Below are 14,523 nucleotides of genomic sequence, written 5' to 3'. Positions count from 1 at the left end.
TCTTCCATGACTTTTTACTTGTAGTTTTAGAGTATCAGTCTCGTCTCCAGATGTAATTAATGGATGGTTGAATTCAGAGGCAGGTATGCAATGGTATCATGCTCATAACACTGTGAACAGTACAGTATATCTCTAAATCTAATCTATATGCAATTTTCACCCCCGCGGATCAGATCTACATTCCGCGGTTGAACTCCACCATCCCATCCTGGCCTCCCTGGCCCCAGAACTCCTCTTCCAGGTTCTTGGCACTGATCGACTGTCGCTGAGGGAATGCACCCAGCGCCAGTGGCAATGCGAACAAAGAGGTACCTAGGATCAATGCCAGATTGATCGGCAGCACCATCTTTGGCCTCGCCTGCAGCCACGCGGTCTTCTCCAACTTAACCAGCACCAATGGCGGCACAACCATGATCGGAGTGGCGTTCAGCACCCGACTGATAGCCGTCTCTCCGACCGCAATCGTTGCGGCCTTCTTACTCTTACCCAAGCTCTGCACAGGCTCGCCGGTCTCCTCCCGCTTCTTCTTTTCGGCCTCAGACAAGACAGGGTACACATCGATACCCTGGCGAATCTCCTCGCCTCTCATGAGGAAGACGTTCAGCGCACTGGCACTGGAGACAGCTGCGAATGGGACCAGACGACCAAGAAGGAGCTTGGTGTTAGGGGAGACGCCCTTGAGACGGGGAACGAGGGCGTTGAGACCGAGAGCGACGGAGCAGGATGCGGAAACGGCCATGAGGTAGGATTTGGCCATCTGGGAATAAGAAAGCGGAGTCGATTTGTTCGCATTGGCGTTGTTGATGGCAACATTAAGGGACTGGTTGGCGATTTGCCAGAGAAGGGTTCCGGTGGTCTAGACAATCGCATCCCGATGAGTCAGAAGGCGGGGGTGAGCTAGCATTAGATGACAGAGGGTGAACGCACCTGAAGACCGGGCGTAAGCATACCCGCAGTGACGACCAAGTTGGACAGGACATAGCTGGACATGCGGAAGGGGAGGAAGACCGGCTCGCCGGTGTCTAGATCGGTCAGTTGAATGGCTGCGAAGGAATGGAAATGGCGAAGAGGTGTAGCTACCGGGGTGCAATGTCGAGTCAACCACCTTCTTAGCGTGCCATAGTTCGGACGTCATGGCAGGGACATGGTTCTGCTTGTAAGCAGAAACCAACTGTTTGGCCTTGTCCAGTCCAGCAGAAGAGACGAACATCATCCTACGCTCGTCAGTTATAGACCGCCTGTCGGGGACAACACTCACTCACCGCGGATCGGAAAGATCAGCCGCATGGCGCACGCGACCCCAGTATGTGGATAGATCATACTGGGATGATGGGAGGTCCCGGTTGCCAGGAAGGGAGGTGGACATCTTGAACCACGGAGATGCTCGACAAGCAGGTAAGAAAACGGGCCTCGGAGAGAGAAAAGAAATGTTGGGGATTTGTCCCTGAAAGGCGCGAAAATCACGACCGGGCCGAGGATCCTCACGTGCAATGCCGGGCGGTGAGCCGATAAGCACTAGACCCATCTAGCATGGGGTTGTGATTTGCCGATATCGCCCAGGAACATCTTGCCACCGCAAACCTTATCTCGATTCCAGTTGAGATTCAATCACCCGGCTGAATGGTAGGCGGTCTTGAAGTACGGTATAGTACATTTACTGGATTGGACCATCGTGAAGTCGATCACTAGATCTTATACAGTCTGTCGCCGTCAAAGTATTCGACTCGATATCACAAAGTCGAGGCAGCCCCGTCGCTGAATAGAGACCGTTTTTGCGTTGGATTCATCGTCTACAAAATGCCTTTATCTCCTGGCTGGTGATCAACCACAACGGAGCCAACAGGTGGTCGCTAAACTCCAGGTACGGGTGATATTGCTGTCAGTTTTTGCTTTCCGCGCTTAGCGGTGTAGAAGGCGGTAACAATCTCCCCACATTGCTTAATAATGCCCCTCAGATTGCCCCTCAGTGCCTCTGCCCGCGGAGGAAGATCCTCCAGATCCTCAATTCAAACAGCAGTTGAAGATCAATTGACTGCTTGTTTCCTTCCTTATATGCTTTCTCACTATATCAGTTCTTGACCATGACAGAATCAGTTTACTCCAGCTATCCTCCAGCTTTGGATTCCGCACAGAAGGAGTTCCTGGTGAAAACAATCAAGGACTGGGCCACGCAAAATGGTCTCGTCGTCCGGCCCTCGCCGACCTTCGTCGCGAAGGAGAATGACCCTCAAGGAGTACTGGCGACCAATGCGCCAGTGACCTTGTTCCCTAGTCTTTTTCCCAAGGCTTGTTTTGAAGAAGCAAGAGCTCTTCAGACCGTATACAATCAACTCTACGCTGCGATCACATGTGACGAAGACTGGATTGGGAAGATCATGGAAGAGTAAGAGCCTGCTTCTGCTTCTCTTTGAATGAGACTAGCACCCCATATTTCTGCGTACATGCGAAGATGGCCGTGTTTTGGCATTCGAAATGACCCCAACTAAATATATCTGCATGTAGTCTGATTGACGTCGACGATTTCATCTCAAACCTCTGGAAAGTCCATCTGGCAGTCAAGGAAGAGGGCTATACCCAAAACTTATCGCTCGGCCTCTACCGTTCTGATTACATGGCCCATACCCCGTCCGATGCCAGCTCCCCCAGCCTGAAACAGGTCGAGTTCAACACAATTTCCTCGTCCTTTGGCGGCTTGTCATCTCTGGTGACATCTCTACACACTGAGCTCCTCAATTCCCCACCAGGCCACCCAATCGCCTACCCGTCGCATCCTTTGCTGGACAATAATCAACCTCCCGAGAATCCTGCCGTGGAGACCTTGGCTGCAGGTCTGGCTGCAGCCCACGTAGCCTACGGACCCTCCAAGTCCACTCCAGCTCTTCCCACCTGTATCCTCTTCCTCGTCCAGGAGAACGAGAGGAATATCTTCGATCAATTGGCTCTTTCCCGGGAATTGACCAAGGCTCACAAAATCCCTGTCTTCCGTGTCCTTAGCTCCGAGATCCTCGACCACACATTTATCCACGACTCGAACCCCTCGAGGCCACTTATCTACCAGCCCCCACACTCCAGTGGTACCCAGTTCGAAGTGACGACTGCCTACCTCCGTTGCTTCTACGCGCCCACCGACTACAAGTCTGAGCGTGATTGGCAAGCACGGACACACCTCGAGCGCTCTGCCGCTATCAAATGCCCCACCGTGCTCAACCAACTCGCTGGATGCAAGGTCGTCCAACAGGTTCTGGCCGAACAGGAAGGACCAGATCACCTGGCCAAGTTTCTTTCCGGCACTGATGATGCCACGATCTCGAGAGTCAGAGCGACTTTTGCTCCGCAATATGACCTTTCGTCCACTGGCCGCGGGCAGAAGCTTGCTCTGAACCTCGAAACTGCCATGAACCACGTCTTGAAGCCACAGCGTGAGGGCGGCGGAAACAATGTGTACAAGGATGCTATTCCTGAATTTCTGCGGTCGATTCCCGAGACCGAATGGAAGCGGTGGATCCTAATGGAGCTTATTCATCCACCTGCCGAGGCCAAGAACGTGGCGCTCCGTAGTGATGGGGAGGTACTCAGTGGGCATGTTATTGGAGAGCTTGGTGTCTATGGAACCATTCTGTGGGATCAAGCCAACGGTAACATCGTGCAGAATGAGCAAGGTGGGTGGCTGATGAGGACCAAGGCGAGAGATGTCAATGAGGGGGGCGTCGCGACGGGGTTTTCCAGCTTGGACAGCATTGTTCTGTACTAGATCAATTCTCGACTAGACTATGTAAACCATTATAAATTCTCATTGTCACTGGCCCCAATCACCGATCCATACTACGTACTTATAAGAGATTTGTAGTGACGTCGGCGCTGATCTTTGCGGGGAAGTCACACGGGGCCCGTTGCAACCTTAGATTTCGACAGCCCCACTGAATCTATCTTGTGTGCCATAGTCTTGGGTTTAATTTATTGTGATTGCGAGTTTCCGATCAATTTGACTTGCAAATTAGTCAATCTTAAGTAGCGATTGATTTGCCACGAAAACAAATTGCAGGGATCTTGATAAAGGGGTCCGACTACGCCCGTTATCGCAGATCGACAAGGGTTGTGCCTACTGACTGATAGCAACTGATAAGCCCGCCGCGACAATGCAACCTGACTGCATCCGGCCAGCCAATATGCGGAGAAAAACCTGGGAAGATCGAGCTTGGTTCATTTACAATGTGACATCTTATCCCTCGTCTGCCTTGGCAGCTGATAAGCCCTGGGTTACATACTATGCTAAGGTTCTGGTATAAACCTAAGGGTCGATGACGCCGTTTCCTTAAGAAATTGATCCCCTTGCGTCTCTACCATCCTGGCTCATACCTCGTCTAATTCCGCCTCCCTTCTTCTCACTCCTCGAATCCCTCATTCTTGCACGTTTTGTGACTGCCTCATTCTCACACCCCCGTCTGGCTGAAGTATAATGGCATCCAGCTCCAGCTTGAGTCCACATGACACCAAGACGAGCTCGGTTCATGATGAGCCTGTGAAGGCGAGCCACTACACCACTGAGACGGGGATCATCGAGGATGTCGTCCGGGTCACAGATCACCAGGCAGAACGGCAGCTGTGTCGGAAATTTGACCTGCGTTTACTGCCAGTATTGGCTTTGATGTGTAGGTCAATCAGCTCTAGTCATAGGCTACGCCCACTGATGTATGGTCCAGATCTTTTCAATGCGTTGGACAAAGGCAACCTCAGTAACGCCGAAACGGATGGCATGAGTACGGGTAGGAGACCATTCTTTGACTCCGATAGGAGACACCCGTGCTAATGGCTCTAGACCTGCACTTCAAGCCGAATCAGTACAACTTGCTGCTCTCCATCTTTTACGTACCCTATGTCATCTTCGCGCCGCCCTTCGCCATGCTGGGCAAGCGCTTTAGCCCAGCCCGGGTCCTGCCCGTCCTCATGTTCAGCTTCGGCTCGTTTACGCTGCTCTCCTCCGCAGCCAGAAACTTCGGCGGCATGTTCACGCTGCGCTGGTTCCTGGGAATGTCCGAAGCGGCTTTCTTCCCTCTGGTCATCTACTACCTGACAACCTTCTACCGCCGCGGCGAGCTCGCCCGCCGCCTCGCCATCTTCTACGCCGCCTCGAACATTGCGAACGCCTTCTCGGGGCTCATCGCGTTCGGCGTCTTCCAGATCAAGAACTCGACCATCCCGAACTGGCGGTACCTCTTCATTATCGAAGGCAGCGTGACGGTCCTCTTCTCCTGCTTCGCATTCTGGTACCTCCCACGCTCCGCCAGCGAAGCCACGTTCCTGAGTCCCGACGAGAAAGCACTGGCCTATCACCGCATCCAGGTCGACTCGTCCGCCGTTGTGAACGAAGCCTTCAATCTCCGCGACGCGCTGCAGATCTTCCGGCACCCGTCAACCTACGCCTTCCTCGGCATCGAAATCTGCCTGGGCGTCCCCCTGCAGGGTGTCTCCCTCTTCATGCCGCAGATCATCCAGCGCCTCGGCTACTCCACCGTGAAGACCAACCTCTACACGGTGGCCCCGAACGTGACGGGCGCCGCGATGCTGCTCGTGCTGGCCTTCGCGTCCGACGCCGCCCGCCTGCGCTCCCCCTTCATCGTGCTGGGGTTCCTGCTCACTTTCACGGGCTTCATGATCTACGCCTCCATCACCGACGTCGAGGCCCAGATCCACGTGGCCTACTTCGCCACCTTCATGATGACCTGGGGCACCTCGGCCCCCAGCGTCCTGCTCAGCACCTGGTACAACAACAACGTCGCCCACGAGGGCCGCCGCGTCCTGCTCACCAGCATCGGCGTGCCCCTGGCCAACCTGATGGGGCTGGTCGCCAGCAACGTCTTCCGCGCCCAGGACAAGCCCAAGTACATGCCGGCGCTGGTCACCATCGCGGCGTTCGGCGCGACGGGCGCCGTCCTGGCGGCGGCGCTGGGCATCTTCATGTGGGTGGACAATCGCCGCCGCGACGCCCGCGAGGGCGTCAAGATGCGGGCGCAGGATGTGCCCACCGAACGGCTGAGGGATGGGCCGGCCGCGGTCGAGTTTCGGTGGTTCTTGTGAAAACCTTTTGGATTATTTCATTCTGTCACGTCGAAGGTTTTTGGTTTAGCTGAACATAATGACCATGATGAAGTTATGCACATCCCACCATCGCCCCCAGTTCAGGGTTAGCACATCATAGGCGTTGGAAGAGCGACCCACAAAACGGCACTGGCGAATTCAATCCGAGTAAAAAAAGCCGACATGCAGGGTCTCTGTACCGTACCCCAATTCGGGCCCCAAAATAAGCTCCACCCAGCAGGAACAGTAACCGTAACCGTCGATTAATAATTTGTAAACGGACAGTGGGGCCTTATGACATCGACTTATAGGTCTTCCAGGATAACGTAACTGTTTCTGTTGCCTTCTTTTCCTTCTTATTCCTTATTGACATCTACTCTTCAGGTTTTCCTCACTTCTGACTTCAGACAGTCTGCTTTTTCTTCTAGAGAAGCGTGATCAAAATCAGCTGCAACTCAAAATGAGCATCCAGCAATGGACCACCCTCCTAACGGGCCTGGCGAGCCTGCGCCAAACCACCGCCCCGCAGCCCACACCAGGCCCCAATGAAGTCCTCGTCGAGATCCATGCGGTCTCGCTCAATTACCGCGACATTGAGGGTGAGTGATTCCGATAAAACCGATTCCCCCCGGAGCTATACCATGGAAACTAACCATGCAATCCGACGAGCAGTCACGAAGGGCGAATACAACCACCACAAATCCGTCACGCAGGAGACGCCCGCCACGGTGCCCTGCTCGGACATGTGCGGCGTCGTGACGCAGGTCGGCCCGTCGGTCTCGCGCTGGCGCGCCGGCGACCGCGTCCTCTCCACCTTCCTGCCGGATCACCTCACGGGCCAGGTCACGCCGCAGATGCTCGCCCGGGGCATGGGCCACCCGCTCCCCGGCGTGCTGGCGACGCACCGCGTCTTCCCGGAGCAGGCGCTCGTCCGGGCGCCCCGGTACATGCGGGATGCCGAGGGTGCCACGTTGCCGATCGCCAGCGTCACGGCGTGGATGAGCGTGCAGGGTCGCTTGCGGGCGGCGGTGGAGAAGGGAGAGGATGTGAGCCGGAAGGTCGTGTTGGTGCAGGGCACGGGTGGGGTGGCGGTGGCGGGGTTGCAGATTGCGAAGGCGTGGGGGGCTAGAGGTGAGTTTTTTTCTGAAGGGTTTCGTCAGGTCGGGCCGCGGGGTGTATAGGCGTCTGTGTCTGTGTGTGTGTGTGCTAACTGTGGCCAATCCCTCAAGTTATTGTGACCTCCTCGTCGAATGCCAAGCTCGAACAGGCGAAAGCCCTCGGAGCCGACTTTACGATAAATTACCGGACCACGCCTGACTGGGAGGATGAGGTTAATCGCTTCACCGAGGGGAATGGCGTGGATATCATCCTTGAGACCGGGGGCGCGAAGACGCTGCGGAAGAGCTTCGAGTGTATTGCCTTTGGCGGGTTGATCAACTGCATCGGGTACGTCTCGGGGAAGATGGATGAGCCGGAGGATCGGGTCAACGTCAACCTGTTGACCCTCCGGCGGAATGTGACGCTGCAGGGGATTATCAATGGGCCCAGGGATGAGTTTGAGAGGATGGTCGAGTTCTATGAGAAGCACCAGATCCAGCCGGTCGTGAACCGCGTGTTTGGGTTTGCGCAGGCGCGGGAGGCCTTCGAGTTTGTGGAGAGTGGCGCGCACTTTGGGAAGGTGGTGATTGATGTTGTTGGGGCATCTCAATGAAGAGTTTGTACGTATGATGAGAATGAGGGTGGTGTAAGCTTGTGAGTGTGTACTAGCTTTGCCGGTCTACTGTTGCCTAAGGAGTGCGTTTATGAGTAGGATTCTTGACGGGAATCTGGAGATAGCGGAATCCTGACTTCCTGGCTTGCTGTCTGTAGGAAGGCATTAATTGTTTTTATTTGCAACACGCTTCAAGGCAGCTGCATCTTGAAATGTGCTGTACAATATAAGTTATGCTCAAATCAAAAGTGTTCACAATCATCTGGCAAAAATGCATACAGCCTTATGGCACTGCGCTAACCGAAAGGAGTACGTCCGACGGCTCCTCGGAGATGCCTAGTACGGCAACTCCGAAAACTGCGAGCAAACGACTTTCAGTCTGCGCTGGCTCGGTTTCTCATCATTATCGAACATTTAATCTCATCCACCAGAAAACGCACCAAGCTTGGTTAAGGAAACGTGGTGCAGATCATTCAAACGCATTGACTCATGTTGACATAGAGGATGTCCGTCGACAACTTCCAGCGCAGCTCATCCTCTGTTTGGAGACTGACAGCTCACTACTGCAGTCCGCCTCTTGACGGAGATACATAAGAACTTTCCGGGGCTACTAGTTAGCGCAATCACGCGGGGGTCAAGCTTAGTCTCATCTCATCTCATCTCATCTCATTTCTCTCTCATCTTATTCCCAGACCCCCTTTCTCCGCAAAGCACTGCCATGGATGGAGATCCTCTGCTTCAGCCCGACCCATCCGGCCCAACCTCGCCGGCGAAATCGCCCGCCCGGCGGCGCAGACCGCCCTTGTCTTGCACCATCTGTCGGCGCCGCAAGCTGAAATGCGACCGCGCGCTGCCATGCGGCCAATGCCTCAAGTCCAAGACCCCTGATCAATGCGTCTACGTCGGACACCAACCCCCCAAGTCTGACGCGCGGCGTGGGGAGAATACCCCCTCTGAACGTGCGCGGGCATCCGCCGCCACCAGTCGCGCCAGTCCCGCTCACGGTGGGTTGTATGTGTTCGACTCCAAGCACCATCAGTCGTCGGCGAACAAGATCACCAAGCCCAAGGCGCGCTCCGACGAGCTGCACGAGCTGCGCAACCGGGTGCAGTTCCTGGAGGCCGCGCTCTCCAAGACGGGCCCCATCCACACCCCCGAGAGCCTGGGGTATGACGCTCCGTCGGAGGCGGCGGGGCGCGTCGTCGCCCCAGAGGCCCAAAACCTCACGGACGACGTCAAGGAGCTTTCATCGCGATCGTGCTTCCGCGGGAAGAAGAGTCGGACGCGCTACTGTGGACGCTGCCATTCGGCTGTCACTCTGGCCTTTGTAAGTGAGCTGCGCTTATTTTTCTCTCTCTTTTGGAGTGATTGACTGTCCCTGACCTTGTCTTGTGTAGTTCGATGATGTCTCTGTTTTCATGAGAGGGCAGCGCAGTAGCTTGAAGCGCAATCCGGACTACAAGAACTTCAAGAGTTTCAAAGGAGAAATGTGGGCCCGCGAGCGGCAGGACCACCAACGAGCTTTCCGCAACAAGTCTTGGAATCTGGAGGAGATGGTCCCGCCGCGCCATGTTGCTGACGAGCTGGTGAACCTGTACCTATCAACCTTTGAGATGACCTACCGCATCTTACACGTGCCGACTTTCCTGGAGCAGTATGAGGCTTACTGGACAGCGTCGGGCCCACGAGACCGGTGCTTCGTTGCGAAACTCCTAGCCCTGATGGCTGCCAGCAGTTGCTTTCTTAGTCCGACGGCGAAGATCGATGGTCGAGAAAAGCTGCACGATGCCGCCGCAGAATGGATTGCGGGGGTCCGCTCCTGGATTGCCTTGACCCTGGTCAGCTCGACCATTGATTTCAATATCTTGCAGATCGAGTGCCTGATTCTCATTGCGCGCCAAGCGGATGCTATCGACGGGGACATTGTTTGGATCTCTTCCGGCTCCCTCATTCGTATTGCGATGACAATGGGCCTGCATCGGAGTCCCTACCGATTTCACAAAATGACCAAATTCTGGGCCGAGATGCGACGCCGGCTCTGGGCCACGATTGTAGAGCTGGACTTGCAATCGTCAATCGACAAGGGAATGCCGCCCAACATCGACCTGGAGGAATTCGACTGCGAGGCCCCATCGAACCTCGATGACTCTCAACTCACGGAAGACATGACGGACGACCCTGTGCCAAAGGATCTAGGAACCTTCACCCGCAGCACCTTTCAGGTTCTACTGCACCAGACCCTGCCGCTGCGGGTGCACATCGCCAAAGCCATCAACACGCTGAAATTCACCCTCTCCTACGACGAAGCACTGCGCCTGAGCGAGGAGATAAATCAATCCATGCAAGAAGGGGCCGGCATATTCCATCGCATGGGAACTGCCATATCCGCTCCGGTCGGTGAGGATCCTTCCTTCGCACAGTCCATGCTGGTGTTCTTGATGCGACGATCGCTGCTCGTGCTCAACCGTCCGTTCGCCCTCAGCATCCTCCGGACCCCGAAGTTCTCCTACTCGCGCAAAATCTGCCTGGAATCGGCGCTGCAGATGCTCTCTTACCTCGAGCCCTCGACGGAGGCGCAGCAGGCGCTGCCTCAGCTGGCGCATCTCAGCGGCGGGATGTTCCGCGATGAGTTCCTCCATGCGGCCCTGACGGTGTGCGTGGAGCTGTACCTGCAGTCGTGCGAGTTCAGCCTCCCGCAGTCCTTGCCCATGGGCCCGTCCAGTACGTTGACATCCTTCAATGATCTCGTCCGATCGCAGCAGGAAGTGATGCTGCAGGCGGTGCAGCGGACGATCGACACCTTCGGCAGCCGGATGGGTCCCAGCGGCAAGGGCTGCAAGGCATTTTTCTTTCTCACCATGGTGTTGGCGTCTGTAAAGGCACGGATCAACGGGCAGGACCCGCAGAAGGTGATTGAGCAGGATGTCGTGGTTTGCATGCGGCAGTGCGAGCAAGTGATGCGGGGGACGCCGTGGGCTGCGGTCCGCGACCAGACGGGCAGTTCCGCGATGGTAAGTTGATGAATGGCAACTCTGAATGTCTCCATTGCTAATTGTTTGCAGCCCGCTACCGCTACCAGTCTGCCGTCGCTGGATGCTACAGCCCCGATCGACACCTTTGACCCTGCCTCGTTCGGGCTGGATGCGGTAAGTTGCCTGCTCTGGGAGTGTACACGACAGGATGCTGACGAGTGTTTTAGCCGCTTGATTTCGGAAACCTGTTCGACATGGCGGATTTCGGGGTGTCGGAGCTGTGGGATCGAGATTTCTTTGCCAGCTTTTAGTTCTGGGATGGGGTGGGGTTTGCGGTGGGTTCTGGGTAGTACACATAACAATAATGACCCTTTTAATTAGTTTATTCTTATGATGGATATCAGCATCACGACTACCCTTCTCAATGAACATATATACCATATGGCGCTTAGCATCCATACCCCCTGCGATTTTGACATACTGCCTGTAAGTAAACTGTATAGGCAACACAAACACTCACCACAGCAGTCTCGGTCGAGCTACCAACTCAGCTCTTAGAAACAAGAACGAATGACACATTTTCAACCAAAGCACATATATACATCGCTCCCCTCCCATCCACCCCCACCAGAAAAAGCGAATCCCAACAAGAAATCTAATTCTTCAACCCCTCCACCAACTCCTCCACACTCTTCATCTCCCGCGCATTATTCTCCCCCACATCCAACGCCACCAGCACCCTACTCACACAATTATACCCGGCCACCCCCGTCGTCAACTCCACCACCTCGCGGTCACTCAGCCCGCCCGCCCCATCCGCCCGCAGCGCCGCAAACGTCCCCTCCCTGACCGACACGCGCAGCGTCATCTCGTCCGCATACTTGACAACGGCCTGCTGCCTCCCACTCAGCGCACTTCCCCGGAGCGCCGCCGGCGGCGCATCCTCCTCCGCCGTGGAGGCCAACTCCCGCACGGCCTGCAGCTCCGCCGCCTGCACCCCGCCCTTCAGCGCGAGCGGCGCGTGCGCGTTCCACTCGTACACGGCGCCCGTCAGCACCGCCACGCGGCACACGGCCAGCTCCAGCAGCCCCGGGTCGATCACGGTCTCCGTGCGGATCGCCCCCAGGAAGCTGTTCCACCCGTCCGCGACCGGCGGCGAGTGCAGCAGGGAGAGGTCGAGCGGGATGAGCGGCCGCGGCGAGCGGCGCGCCGCGATCCGGGCGTAGATTTCGCTGACTTTGGCCGGGGAGTTGGCTGGTGGGGTTGCGGGGGCGTAGGGGAGGCGCATTTTAGTTGATTTGGAGCTGAGGGGGTAGGGGGTCAGTTTAGGTGAGGTTGGATCTGAAGGAAAGGGGGAGGAGGGGGCGACGTACTGTTTTTTTTTTTTTTGTTGTGGTGTACTACTGTAGGTTGTTGTTTGCGTGGGCAGGGCTTGATGTTGGGTTGGACAGTTGAAGGTGGGCTGCGCGGATGGATAAGGGTAGCGCCGGGTGTTAAGTTATATGCCAGGCGGCGGGGGAACATGCATTTCCACCCGGAAACGCGGGTGATTGCGGGGGAGGATGGCCTGAACGGCTAGCCTGTTTGGGAGGGGTGGGGGCCACCGCCGGGTAGGACCAGCTGCCGTCGTTCGGCATGTTGTACCCACTCGTTGCCGAGTGTTCGGCCCGATCTTTTTACTCTGGATTTTCTTTTTTTTTTTTTTTTTTTTTACATTTGCCCTTTTGATGACTGGTGTGTAGATCTGGATCCTGGAGGGGTGTGGCGGGTTTTCCCGGATCTTGTGGTATGTATTCTTCCATTTCAAAAAGTGCTTCGCGCTTGGACTTGCTCTGCGGTCGTTGCTGGCAGTATGTATACCAAGGGTTCGATGGGTTCAAGGTTGGATGGTTCAACGTTATTTGAAAATAATTCTATTGTAGAAGATCCACTTCAATCGGCTGGAATAAACATTCGAGGTATTCATCTCAAAAAGAAAACCACAATCGCTAAAATTTATATACACAAGACATTTTGCACAGGATCCACTCGCTCAGCGTCGCTTTACAACTTCTGACCCTTGTTGAAGCGCTCGAAGGAGGAAACGGGAGGAGCCGAGTTGGGGTTGGGGTGGTGCTTCTTGAGCGCCATCGTGACGTTGTACTCCAGGTCCAAGGTGGCCTTGGGGTCGTCGGTCTTGGGCTTGAACTCGACGATCAGATCGTTCTTGACGGCGAACACGGAGTCGATGTCAAGGTAGGGATCGGTGGAGGGGTAGAGCTGGTTGATGATGGTGGCGTAGTCGGGGTGGGTAATCATGAGGTGAATGTGCGCGGGGCGGAAGGGGGAGCGGTCCATGAGGTTGAGGAGCACACCGGCGGGTCCGTCGGTGGGCAGCGAGTAGGCGGTGGGGTGGTAGCAGTACCAGAAGTACTCGCCGTTCTCGTTGGTGCGGAACTTGCCGCGGAGGTTGTTCTCGCTCTGCTCGGGGTCCTGGAAGTCGTACATGGCGTTGGCGGACGCCTGCCAGATGTCGAGGACGGCGCCCACAATGGGCTTGCCCGTCTCCATGTCGGTGATGCGGCCGTGCATCCAGGTGACCTGGCCGTTAGGGAGGGGGTTTTGGATGATGCTGTCGCCGAGCTCACGGAAGGGGGCGTTGGGAGACCAGAAGGGTCCAAGGATGACGTTGGAGGTGGGGGAGAGACCCTGCTCGGTGACGATCTTGTTGGCGATCTCGTCGACAAGGCTAGAGAGGTCAGTTTGACTGCAGCGACGAAATGTGATACGTCCGGGAAAAAAAAACTTACGACTCGAGACCGATAACATCGCAGATACGGTGGCACTCGTTGCGGATGGGAGTGCTAATCTGGCCGATGGAGTTGATGAACTCAACACCCATCATCCACTCGGCGGGAGTGAGCTCGACCTCACGAGCGAAGTCGTGGATGTGCTTGATCAGAGAGCCCAGAATCACACGAGCACGCTCGGGAGTCTTGGGGCCCATGGCGTTGACGACATAGGGAGTGAAGTTGGGGTCCCAGCGAGGTTCGGCAGACATTTTGGCGGTTGTGTGTGAGGGGAGGAAGTTGTTCAAAGACAAGCTGGGTGATGGGGATGGAGAAGATGGGGAGTCAGAGAATTCAGCGACAGTCTGGAGCACTCGAGGGGTCTATATACACGGTTCAGCCAGGCGTGGCAAGTCTGAATACGGACCGTGACGGCAAATCGTTCGGCTCGTTTGGGGATGTGGGGGGAAGCGCAACGGTAAAACCACTGTTCCCACATGCCGATGCTTTGGAGGATGGCCTGATCGTGCAATTCATGGTCGCATCTGTCGGATCGTCAGCCGAAAGACGGTAGGATCTTATCAAAGTATCCCGAATTTACTTCTTGGTGGGATATAGTGGTCAATGGCACTCCGGGGGTAGCTAAAAATTGCAGCTGTATGGGTAAAACGTTCGATGGGAGTGGTTGCTGCGATCGCGCGCTGGTGATCCCGGGGGAGCTCTTACCCGCTCGTACCCGCGGCTAAGAGCTCAACTCGGCTGACTCAACTCTGGCCCCCGTGATTTTCTTCCCCGGAGTTGTCAATCCCCCCCAGCTCGCCCGCGGTTCCTGGCCTCATCGTGATTGCTCGACTTTTAATTGGCCAATGGCCTTCCCGACCACAGATCCGATTCTTTCACGTGACCATCTCCGAAGTGTCTGCCGTCCGGCACGTGCCAAACTTTCCAGAGCCGGATGCGGATAATGAGGCAAAATTTGTCCGCCAGCTGCCGGAGC

At 55.8% G+C, this 14,523-nt stretch overlaps 7 protein-coding genes across 7 annotated transcripts; 4 read left to right on the top strand and 3 right to left on the bottom strand.

The window, feature by feature from the left end:
* Positions 1 to 138: 138 nt before the first annotated feature.
* BO72DRAFT_474013 (sideroflexin family transporter) lies at positions 139 to 1,424 on the bottom strand. The gene is made up of 4 exons (XM_040947235.1): positions 1,263 to 1,424; positions 1,081 to 1,214; positions 928 to 1,022; positions 139 to 856 (listed from the first exon to the last, which is right to left on the bottom strand). Exons 1-4 carry the CDS (start codon positions 1,364 to 1,366, stop codon positions 176 to 178), a joined length of 1,014 nt encoding a protein of 337 aa, XP_040806297.1. The 5' UTR covers positions 1,367 to 1,424; the 3' UTR covers positions 139 to 175.
* A 233-nt stretch (positions 1,425 to 1,657) lies between these two features.
* BO72DRAFT_443727 (glutathione synthase) lies at positions 1,658 to 3,778 on the top strand. Its single transcript, XM_040943644.1, has 2 exons — positions 1,658 to 2,383; positions 2,503 to 3,778. Exons 1-2 carry the CDS (start codon positions 2,082 to 2,084, stop codon positions 3,749 to 3,751), a joined length of 1,551 nt encoding a protein of 516 aa, XP_040806296.1. The 5' UTR covers positions 1,658 to 2,081; the 3' UTR covers positions 3,752 to 3,778.
* A 593-nt stretch (positions 3,779 to 4,371) lies between these two features.
* Positions 4,372 to 6,305, top strand: BO72DRAFT_86299 (putative MFS transporter). Its single transcript, XM_040950777.1, has 3 exons — positions 4,372 to 4,649; positions 4,701 to 4,763; positions 4,817 to 6,305. The coding sequence occupies exons 1-3, from the start codon at positions 4,457 to 4,459 to the stop codon at positions 6,073 to 6,075; spliced, it is 1,515 nt and encodes a 504-aa protein (XP_040806295.1). The 5' UTR covers positions 4,372 to 4,456; the 3' UTR covers positions 6,076 to 6,305.
* Positions 6,306 to 6,535: 230 nt separating this feature from the next.
* On the top strand, positions 6,536 to 7,786 carry BO72DRAFT_491344 (zinc-dependent alcohol dehydrogenase family protein; the record flags this gene model as incomplete). The annotated part of the gene is made up of 3 exons (XM_040948184.1): positions 6,536 to 6,674; positions 6,748 to 7,206; positions 7,305 to 7,786. The coding sequence occupies 3 exons, from the start codon at positions 6,536 to 6,538 to the stop codon at positions 7,784 to 7,786; spliced, it is 1,080 nt and encodes a 359-aa protein (XP_040806294.1).
* Positions 7,787 to 8,203: 417 nt separating this feature from the next.
* Positions 8,204 to 11,176, top strand: BO72DRAFT_474009 (putative C6 transcription factor). Its single transcript, XM_040947234.1, has 4 exons — positions 8,204 to 9,113; positions 9,184 to 10,797; positions 10,849 to 10,932; positions 10,986 to 11,176. The coding sequence occupies exons 1-4, from the start codon at positions 8,505 to 8,507 to the stop codon at positions 11,067 to 11,069; spliced, it is 2,391 nt and encodes a 796-aa protein (XP_040806293.1). The 5' UTR covers positions 8,204 to 8,504; the 3' UTR covers positions 11,070 to 11,176.
* On the bottom strand, positions 11,138 to 12,165 carry BO72DRAFT_394343 (carboxymuconolactone decarboxylase family protein). Its single transcript, XM_040941966.1, has 2 exons — positions 12,132 to 12,165; positions 11,138 to 12,062 (listed from the first exon to the last, which is right to left on the bottom strand). The coding sequence occupies exon 2, from the start codon at positions 12,044 to 12,046 to the stop codon at positions 11,414 to 11,416; it is 633 nt and encodes a 210-aa protein (XP_040806292.1). The 5' UTR covers positions 12,047 to 12,062; positions 12,132 to 12,165; the 3' UTR covers positions 11,138 to 11,413.
* A 498-nt stretch (positions 12,166 to 12,663) lies between these two features.
* On the bottom strand, positions 12,664 to 14,196 carry BO72DRAFT_394340 (putative catechol dioxygenase). The gene is made up of 2 exons (XM_040941965.1): positions 13,548 to 14,196; positions 12,664 to 13,486 (listed from the first exon to the last, which is right to left on the bottom strand). Exons 1-2 carry the CDS (start codon positions 13,796 to 13,798, stop codon positions 12,802 to 12,804), a joined length of 936 nt encoding a protein of 311 aa, XP_040806291.1. The 5' UTR covers positions 13,799 to 14,196; the 3' UTR covers positions 12,664 to 12,801.
* Between the last annotated feature and the right edge of the window lie 327 nt (positions 14,197 to 14,523).

The sequence above is a fragment of the Aspergillus fijiensis genome (genome assembly GCF_003184825.1).
Source record: "Aspergillus fijiensis CBS 313.89 unplaced genomic scaffold BO72scaffold_2, whole genome shotgun sequence".
Classification (NCBI taxonomy): domain Eukaryota; kingdom Fungi; phylum Ascomycota; class Eurotiomycetes; order Eurotiales; family Aspergillaceae; genus Aspergillus; species Aspergillus fijiensis.
The sequence above is the reverse complement of the archived record's forward strand: the minus strand, read 5'-3'. Positions and strand labels throughout refer to the sequence as shown.